Raw genomic sequence first — 10,641 nt, forward strand, 5'->3', positions numbered from 1 at the left:
GCTCTTACGACACAGGCTCGCGTACTTCAGCCACGTTCGCATGTCCTCCTGCGGCGTCACCACCAGGGAGCGCAGTGGTAGGGGGGAGGGCGGTTGGGGGAGATGTTACCCTACGCGCGCTAACGCTGCGTCATGTCTATACTATATACACGGGCATGCGTGAAATGTACACACACAAGCAAACGAATGTGGCAGTCGGGAAGCTATAGCGGTAGAGTAGCATTTAACGTCAGTTTCTTACAACATCCAGGTATATGTTTCTTCCTCCGTTGTATCAAGAGCTAATAATAGCTCTTGGTTGCATGTGTATAATAGCCCATGAGGCAGATGTAGACGTACGCAAACCACCTCGTACTATGTTCATATGGCAAGCTTAGAAAGTGACAAGCGTTGGGTTTATCCTGCAGGAGGGAAGTGGGGCAATCAGTGGCTTGAGCTTAGACGGTCTGAGCTGTTAAGCCACAAATAGCCGCGCGTTCGTAAATGTATTGGTTTCGAGGAGGAAAGTGCTCTCGGGCTTCATACGTCAGTAAAAGCAAAATTATTTTCGTCTTTAGGTCACACGCTGAATTTGTTTACATTGTTTCATTGTCTTACGTTAGTTCTACATTTTTAGTGTTGCGCGCTCGTGCGTGCGTGCGTGCGTGCGTATGTGCGTGCGTACATACGTGTGTACATGCGTGTGTACATGCGTGCGTGTGTACATGCGTGTGTACATGCGTGCGTGCATGCGTACGTGTGTGCGTACATGCGTGCGTACATGCGTCCGTGCGTGCGTGTGTACATGCGTGCGTACATACGTGCGTACATGCGTGCGTACATGCGTGCGTACATGCGTGCGTACATGCGTGCGTACATGCGTGCGTACATACGTGTGTACATGCGTGTGTACATGCGTGCGTGCATGCGTACGTGTGTGCGTACATGCGTGCGTGCGTACGTGCCTGCGTACATGCATGCGTGCGTACATGCGTGCGTGCGTGCATGCGTACGTGTGCGTGTTCTTCATCGGATAAACGCGAATCTATGGTTTCATACAAACACGTACACGTCTATATGAACAACGATCGTTCTAAAGACAGATGAATCGTGAACACATAACAGTGCATGTATCTCTACCCCGAATATAGCAGTAATTTTCAATATATATATATATATATATATTAGTATTAATATAAGTATAGTATTTTGCAATACTCGCGGGTAAATCCGTCACATATATATGTACTATGTAGTATGTATATAGTAATATTATATAATTATATATATAAGGTGATGTTATATATATATGTAGTGCGGGTAATGCGGGAAATGCGTAACATATATGATGTATGATAATGATATATATATATATAGTTATATAATATTTTTAACTATATGTGTGTGTAATGTATATAATAATGTATGCGGGGGTAAACAATAATAGGCAGTAATTCTTCATAATATATTATATATATATATATATATATTATATATTAATATATTATAATAACTTGTCAATATTGCAATATCGCGGAGAAATGCGTTGAAGCCCTGCTGCGTTCGATGTATCGTTATGTGGCACCGTGACGTCATGTATGCTGCTATGCTGTGCTGCGACTGATTGGATTGATAAGCACTACTACAAATCTTCAATCTATTACATTTCATGAATTAGAAAGCGTATACACGAAGTTGCGTGCATGCGTGCGTGCATGCGTGCCATACCCCTCAGCCATGCTTATCCGTGCATGAGTGGGCAGTACGCCCGTCTAGAAAACTACCGCTAGTCTAGAAAAAATTATTATACCACAGTATAATACTATAGCTTATACTGGAATATCTACTGCTTTTCTACCTCCGTGCAGCGCGCCGAGAAAAAAATGAAAATCAATCTATAATTTTTACGCTATAGATTACGTAAAATAGATTACGCTATTTCCGGACGCGGCTTTCCCGCACGAGATATTAACGTCTCATCGTCGCAGTTTCTTAGTGCGGTTTTCATCATTGTTCGATATAAACGTGTGCGAAACAGGGAGGAGGGGGGTTAACGTCGCACCGCTTGTTTGTAGGAAACTGAGGCGGTCGTCATTGTGGCATCATAAAGGATGGTGGATTGCTAACATAAACCGATGTAGAGGGAACGTGATCGAGCTTCGTTAATTTATAACGTTGCTCCTGTTCGCTCACAAGCACGCACGGTAAATAACGCACGCGCACACACATGGCGGGCCGATGGCCCCGACGTCACAGTACGTTCGTGTGTTGCGTAATATCATGAGTCTGTAAAACTAAGTTCATAAGCTCCTCGTGGTATCATATTAGCACGTATTATAATCATAATGCAGTCTCCTATTGTTGGAGCATCGTGTATTTATAATAAAGAACATCATTTCATTTTCACAACATGAGTAGTAAAATGCATAAAATTCGTTGCAAAACATGGAAATCACTAATCTACTGAATAGAGTTTAACACTTCCCAGGCACGATACGCGCGCATGTATACGCGTGGAAACACACACACGTGCTGGGGATAATCTCTCTGTGTCCTGGGCAGAATCTCCGTGTGCAATCATAATTGTGATGACGCAGCTTGAATTCTACTCCTTATTATTGATTTTCTTAAACATCAAGGTCATCATACTTCGCAGTTCCGCGGCGCTGTACGTACGCATGCAGTGATTCATAGATTATTATCTAGAGTATAATAACGAGTATCTCGTTAGTATTGCGAATGCCTGAATCGCATATCGATGTAAAACATTGAGAGTAGCGTTGAAATAAGAACGTGCGCTCTACACTATGCCACGGAAGTTTCCTAGATGCGTGTTTGCATATTTTATCATATTTGTGTGTAGCATCAAACTCTTCCCTGATAAAGATGTGTTTAAACTAGTTCAAAATCCAAGACTTTATTCGACTTATCGTGCTCGCCAAGTCGTCAGTTTGCTAACATCAAACGGTAAAAATAGAAAGTGCAAGTTAGCTCCATAAACAGTGAACAAACCTAATCATCGATGCCTTCATAGTTCATATTTTGTAAAAACATGCTTTTTCGCTAGTACGATTTACATTGCAGTGTGGCCACTTTAAAAAAAAATGTGACGCAGCACTTTCCCCCTGACAAGAGTTAATGATCACAAGGCGTGATTTCAGTCGAATAGCATTACCGCGAATGCGTGGCGGATCTCATGCGTGGAGTAATTGCTGGTCGTGGCTGTACCTGTGTGTCTACCTGATGTGTGGGCTGCTACACCTGTCAGGTAAAGGGGCAGCACACCGCAGCGTGCACACAGGCTGACGGATGTACTGTGACGGCCCCGCGAATAATAAATGATACATATACGTCTCAACTCTAGCTCGTCGTTTTTTTCGCTGTTTGTACCAGCCGTCACTGGGGCTGCATCGCGGATGCTGGGGCCGTTAGTGAAAATTGCAACTATTACATTAAAGAATGCCTACTGTAGAGTTTTATACCGTAGGGCGTAGAGAGTAAAGCTTTTTTAAAGCCGAATAAAACTCGCAGGGGGATAGAATGTAGTCTGCAGTGCGAACTACTCTTTCCAGTTTTCCCATACGGTGAGAAGTGGAGCTCATTGTAAGAACTCGTCCGTCCACCCCTACTCACCATCCCACCTAACTCAATGCTGCGTGGGGGCGTGAGGAATAGCCTAGGGTTGGGTTTTGATAGATAGCCTGGTTCGGTGTTTACTCGCACAGATGAAAGCAGTCGGATCATGCTCCAAACCGCATCTAATTATACAGCAAGCCATCGTGCGCACAGCACAGCGTTGACAGATAGAGGGTGTGCCTAAAAAGTCACTCTATATAGGCTGTAGATTTATTTAACACGTCCGTGTAAAGGGGCTTTGGGTGTGGCGAGCGGACCCGCGTGGGATCGGCCGCGCGCCCACTCCGAGAAACGATCTGTTGATTGTTTATGCTCGTTATGCGAGGATGAGGGAGATGGTGACACACGGATGTGCGGGCTCCTGTGATGCTGAGTGGGTGCGCTGCTTAATCAATGGAGCGCGTTGGTCGTCAATGTTGGCGTAGTGGTTACTGAGCACTGTGGTCATGCACATGTGTAAGCTGCCGTGGTCACGTCTGCGTGGGTGCTGTGGTCACCCATGTCTGTGTGGGTACGGCACATGGTCGTTAATTAATAACTGCTGTTATAATGCCTGCATTTGTGCAGTGGTCATCTAAGATTGGTCCGGGTTTATCTGAGCCTCGATGTACATGCTGTTGTATCGATGCTTGCTTCCGCACCGCGCGCATTAAAATTCAATCGTCTAACCATCAATATCATTAATCATCTAACCATGTCTAGATGATTCTTCTAACCATTCATCTAACCATCTAATTTATTTAATCATGAACATAACAATGTTGTTATAAACCTACACCGCGTATGTATATATATAATTATATATACCCCCGCTCCCGCACTCTAGGTTGGCTGTATTTCCGTACGAAATGCACCTAGTTTTGTATCATTCTGAACGTAGGGCACAGACAATTTCCTTGATGTTAGAATCAATTATTCACCTATTGCGAAAGAATGCACATGAGCGCGTGCGTGTCACACTGTTTGGCATTGGGAAACATCAATGAACAATTTAATTATTCACAAATCTCCTGATTGTATCCCGTGAATATTTAATGCGAATTTTTTGCCACCTCCGCAGAAAAGCAAATGTGAATCGAAGTCATTAACTTTTATTCTAATAAGAACATAATTGAGTTGCAGTACCCTAGGGTAGAAGTCGCCAGTGAAAACACATTGTACATCGCTGCCGAGTGCCGACTGTATGCTGACGTAATTATATTCCTTATATATTGCCATGTTTGGCTACAATATCGTGTCCGTACCGTTTTATCCACGGGCACTTGGAACGTTTCAATAATAAAATTATGGAAAATAAACACGAAATGTATTTACTACAAAATTCTTAATGTTTCTATGCTCTCTTTCGCCTATTATTACTGATATTTTCCTGTAAATGCCGTTCAAGTGTTCTTCTGCAACACACAAGTATAGATTTTTATTGTTTGTGCACAGCGGCGTGCGTGCGGTGTATACTCATGTTGTGTTGCAGATCGAGGCGCATATGAACGGCATTCACAGGAAATCAGCAATAATGGGCGAAAGACAGTATAGATCAACATTAAGACTATACATAGATATACACACACACATATGTTGTGTATGTCTATGGACTATAGTAGTAAATACATTTTGTGTTCATTTACCATTATTTTATAATTAAATCGTTCCAAGTGTCCACGTGGTTTTATCGAGTATATCGAGTATTATATATATTAAACTGCGGGGCTACGCCTACGATGACGACGCTACATGGCGCAGGATAGCGTCCCTTGGCAAGAAGTCCTGTTGATCGACGGCACAGCTTAGCTCAGACGGCCACAGAGAAATCGTGTTGCTTGATTGCCATAGCTTAGGCTATAGCTAGCCATGGGGTGTGACCTAGCTTGGGTAAAGCCAGGTAGTTTGGTTTTTTAGCCGAAAGGCACTGAGGGTGGACACAGTCAGAGTTTTTTTGCGCCCTCAGTGGTTCTTTTACGTACCCATTGGCCTTAGTATTACTGGAGACGGGACCGCCATTATTCGTAGCCATTCGAGCCACGGGAGATTCACAGTATCCAATGTTGAGAGCCAGGTGTTTACACCTTGAGAAAATTCACTGCCACGGCCGTGTTTACAAAGATGCAGCAGTATTAACTTAGCACTACCGGTTGATGTTTACAAAGATGCAGCAGTATTAACTTAGCACTACCGGTTGATGTTTACAAAGATGCAGCAGCATTAACTTAGCACTACCGGTTGATGTTTACAAAGATGCAGCAGTATTAACTTAGCACTACCGGTTGATGTTTACAAAGATGCAGCAGTATTAACTTAGCACTACCGGTTGATGTTTACAAAGATGCAGCAGTATTAACTTAGCACTACCGTTGATCATCTGTTCGCGCTCATGACCGCGGGCGCCTGAAGCCGCAGCGATGTGCATGGTGACTTTGATGTCGCAACGCTGATTGGATTCTGCTGATTAATTGAGGTGCCATGGGTTCAGAGTCTGTGGTTCAGCGGTGGACGCGTGACGTCACGCACGTTCTGTTGACGCCTCACGGGATGCGTGTCTCAGTTTCCGCTGATCACATGATAGTAATCTACCTGCTAGCTAACGAAGATCTTGTTATACGTACGTGTGTGTGCGCGTGCGTGTGTGCGTGCGTGCGTGTGTATGTATGTGCGTTCGTTCCTGCGTGTTCTACTATGGCTGTATGCATAGATAAGTGCATTATTTAATTTAGGACACCGGCTATATATCCACCTGCATTCTAGCATAGCAACAGTCTATAATATGATTTCTTGTATTCTAACAACTAGTTTGTTGTCTGCTGGTGTCCGTATTGTACTTGTAGCGCGCGGATTGCATGATACACGGTTAATAGTAAATTTCATTCATGTTTCAGAGATGCATCGTTTGGGCCGTGCATGTACAAGCTAACCGTGATCGATTGCCTCAAAGCTATAGAAAAGGTAAGTTTTTGAAGGTTCTTCGTCGATACTATCGCAATTAATTGATGTAAAAACCAGTGAGAAATCCCAGTATGTCGGTTTAAAAAAACGCGACAGTAATTCCGATACTTACGGAGTACGTACACCATACAGAGCATGACGTTTATACGTATACAAGTCTGCGAAAACGACGAGCGATTGTGTAACCTTGGCGCGTCGATATTAGGGTGTGCATCGGCGTGGAGTGATGCGCCCACAGGCACTTGGGACAGAGTCAGTAAAAACTGAAAATAATACGAACGCACATTCACAAATACTGAAATAGGCCCTATCTACTACCGTACCTTCGTTATAGTCCACTCGTTGCGTTCACTGTATATCCAAACTTTCGCTTCATAAAAACCCATGTAAATAACTAACAGCCCGAACGGCCTCCCACCTCGCCGCCTCGGCGAGTGGGTGCTGTGTGCATGAGAATATATATATAGAAGAATCTTAATAAAGAGTATATATGATAGATCTTGTATATAATACTATTTCTCATGGGCGACACAGCACGACTCGGCAGCGGCGAGTGCGGGAGCGTTCGGCGTTAGTTTTTACAAGGAAAGTGTATATACAGGGACGCAACAGTGGAACTGTAACAGAGAGGTACGGTAGTAGGCCTATTTGTGAATGTGCGTTCATATTATTTTCAGTTTTACTGACTCTGTCCCAAGTGCCTGTGGGATGCGCCGTGGCTCGCACGTTCTCATGGTTTAGAGTAAAAACCCGAACGCGTCTACGTCACGCGCTACGTAATGCCTGACGTCAGCAGTTCTCAGCTGGCCGAGGGTTGGCATCACTCAGGTCATGTGCGTGTGTCTCATGCTAACGGTGACCGGGTTGTTGTAGCTACGCGTGTGTCTCATCACGCTACGATGGTTGTGTAGATGGTGCGTCTCATCATGCTAGTCGATGTTGCGTAAAGATGGTGCGTCTCATCATGCTACGAGGTTGTGTAGATGGTGCGTCTCGAATCATGCTACGATGGTTTGTGTAGATGGTTGGGCGTCTCATCATGCTACGATGGTTTGTGTAGAATGGTGGCGTCTCGAAGTCACGCTACGTATGGTTGTGTAAGATGGTGTCGTCTCATCACGCTACGATGTGTGTAGATGGTGCGTCCTCATCATGCTACGATGGTTGCTGTAGACTGGTGCGGTTCTTCATCATGCTACGATGGTTGTGTCAGATGGTGCGTCTCATCACGCTAACGATTGTTGTGTAGTATAGGTGGCGTCTCATCACGCTAGCGATGGTTGTGTAGATGTGCGTCTATCATCACCTACGTATGGTTGGTGTAGATGTGTGCGTCCCATCACGCTACGATGGTTGTGTAGATGGGTGCGTCTCATGATAGCTACGATGGTTGTGGCATGTGTAGATGCGTGCGTCTCATCATCGCACGAATGGTTTGTGCATGGTGTAGATGTGGCGTCTCATCATGCTACGATGGTTGTGGGCATGTGTAAGATGTGCGGTCTGCATCATGCTACGATGGTTGTGCAGTGTAGATGGTGCTCTCATCATTGCTACGATGTTTGTGCATGTCTGTAAATGGTGGCGTCTCATCTAATGCTACGGTCGGCGTGTTTATGAAGAGCGATCGAATTGAAGCGTCGATTGATTGCTGCTGACATTTGCGCATATCGAATACTCTTGACTGCCGCTGCTGGCTGCCTGCGTTGCCGCTGCTGGCTGATGGTGGTGGTGGTAGTGGTGGTGTGGTTCTCTGCTGCTGCTGCTGCGCTACTGTTTGCTGCTGCCGCTGCTGGTGCGGTGGTGGTGGTGCTGCTGCCGCGATCTGGTGGTGTGGTGGTGGTGCGCTGCTGTCTGCGGCTGCTGCTGCTGCCGCTGCTGGTGCTAAGCTAGCTACTGACTGCCTGCTGCTGCTAACTGCTCTGGCTGACTGCACTGCTGCTCGCTGCCACTGCTGCTACGCTGCTGCTGCCGCTGCTCTACTACTGCTGCTGCTACTGCTGATGCTGCTGCTGGCTACTACTGCTCATGCTGCATCACGCGTGTCACACGCACCAAAGCTGCTGTGTTAGAGGGGAAGGTGTGGGTGTAGACTCGTACAGAGAATCCCTCCGCTAGCAGCTCGGATCAAATGCCGGGACGAGCACTCTCCTTCCCTTCCGTATGCTCTCATATTACCCCCCCCGCCTCCTAGCTCTGCTCTCCTCTATTCTCTCTCTCTCTCTCGCGCGCGCGGCCGTGCATCTCTCTCTCTCTCAATCTTTTTGTTTCTCATCTCTCTCTCTTCATCTCTCTCTCATCTCGTCTCTCTCTCACTCAGCGTCTTCTTTCCACCCAGACCTCTCATCTCTCTCTCTTTCTCTCTTCTCTCTGCCTTCTCATCTCTCTCTCCGCGTCTTTCTCTCTCTCTTACTACTACTCCTTCTCATCTCTCTCTCTCTCTTGAACGTTTTTTCTTTCTTCTCTGCGCCCTTGTTTCTTTCTTTCTCTTTCTCTCTCTCATCTTTCATCTCTCCCCCTCTCTCCTCTCTTTCTTTCTCTCCCTCTTTTCTTTCTCTTTCCTCGCTCTATCTCTCTCTCGTCCTTTCATTCTCTCGCGCCCGCGTCGTCCTCTCGCTCCTCTCGTTTTTCTTTCTTTTCTTTCCTCTCCCATCTCTTTCTCATCGTTTCTCACTCTCGTCGTCTCTCTCTCCACTCTCTCTCTCTCTCTTCTCTCTCTCTCTTGCGAGCAGATGTGATTAATGTCATGTCGAGCAGTTGTTGTACCACTTCCTGTCGTAGCGGCCGGCTGCTGCTTGGCCCTCGTAAGGATTACTTGATCAGCGAACATGGTTATGTAACGCGAGACTCTATAGTCTCGTCTGCGGCGGGCGTCAAGGCTCAGTTAGTAAGTACTGTGGGCGGCTGTTTACTCTAGCTGCGAATCGCACCGCAAGCCGTGCTAGCCACCGCAAAAACACACGGTCTGCTTTTTGTCGCTCGAAGACGTCTGTCATGTCGCTCGCGTTCTGGTGGAGAATCTGTAGTTCGACTGACTCAATCGGAAGAGTCCTCTCTCTCTCTCCTCTCTCCTCTTCCCACTAGCTCTAGAACTGATAGCCCTTCGCTCTGCCACAGGCCTATCTATGGCTATACGTTCTAAGCTATATCGTCTCCCGGAGAGTTAATAATACACTATCGGTTTCGGTTTGTAATGAGTTTAATGGAAGTAGAGATTTGTTTGTTTGTTGTGTGCGTGCGTACGTACGTAGCCAACGAGCAGTAACGGAGACAGATACACAGACCCTATGTTTCGAAATACTTGTTTATTTGAACTTTGATTCGCAATATAAGGTCTGGCGTAATATATTTGGGGCACGTTTCAGGACCGTGGTCGTTCGGCGATGTAAGTTTTCGAAAGCTGTGATGACTGCTGCGCTAACTTGTTTATTATCCAACGCCAGTTTAGAAAGACAGAAACAAGAACGGTACGATTGTTAGAATGAGGGTTTTGGCTGGATGCGGTGCTAGACTGGCTTCATGCAAGTTCGCGCCTGAACATAAGCATAACGCGCGCCAGTCGCAAATCTTCACGTCTCACGTACGCAACAGCACGCACGCACGCACGCACGCATCATATGGAAGGTCATTAACGCCAAAACCTACCTTTTCTAATCGGTGCGCTTAAAATGTATTTTAAAGCGGGATTGAATTCCAGCCAATCAGAACAGTGGTTTATCGCAGCTTAAATCGATTTAAAGCGCGATGTAAAAACCACTGTTCTGAATTGGCTGGAATTGCATCGCGCTTATAAAAGTATTTTGAAGCGCGATTAAAATAGTAGGTTAAGGTATTTTTGTGGGCGTGTGTGTGTGATTTTGTGTGCAGTTGTGGTAGTGTGTGTGGGTGCGTGTGTGTGCTGGTGGTGTGTCGGGTGGGTGTGTGTGTGTGTCTGCGTGCGTGGCGTGGCGTGCCGTGCGCTGCGTGCGTGCGTGCGATAAGAATGTGGGGAGAGGGTGGTGCGGTAATAAGTTTAATTAAAAACAGATATCATAACGTCTATATAGAACTGACACACGCACCGATAATAATATAATAATAATAATAATA

The 10,641-nt window shown here is 45.8% G+C and overlaps 1 protein-coding gene across 1 annotated transcript in view; it reads left to right on the forward strand.

The window, feature by feature from the left end:
- Positions 1-10,641, forward strand: part of LOC106807064 (dual specificity protein phosphatase CDC14A-like) — a 67,982-nt gene that overhangs the window by 28,052 nt on the left and 29,289 nt on the right. The window contains exon 6 of the mRNA XM_014809290.1: positions 6,486-6,552. Within this exon, the coding sequence (XP_014664776.1) occupies positions 6,486-6,552 (67 nt within the window). The remainder of the gene's footprint in view (positions 1-6,485; positions 6,553-10,641) is intronic.

The sequence above is a fragment of the Priapulus caudatus genome, unplaced genomic scaffold (assembly GCF_000485595.1).
Source record: "Priapulus caudatus unplaced genomic scaffold, Priapulus_caudatus-5.0.1 Scaffold193, whole genome shotgun sequence".
Taxonomy (NCBI): domain Eukaryota; kingdom Metazoa; phylum Priapulida; class Priapulimorpha; order Priapulimorphida; family Priapulidae; genus Priapulus; species Priapulus caudatus.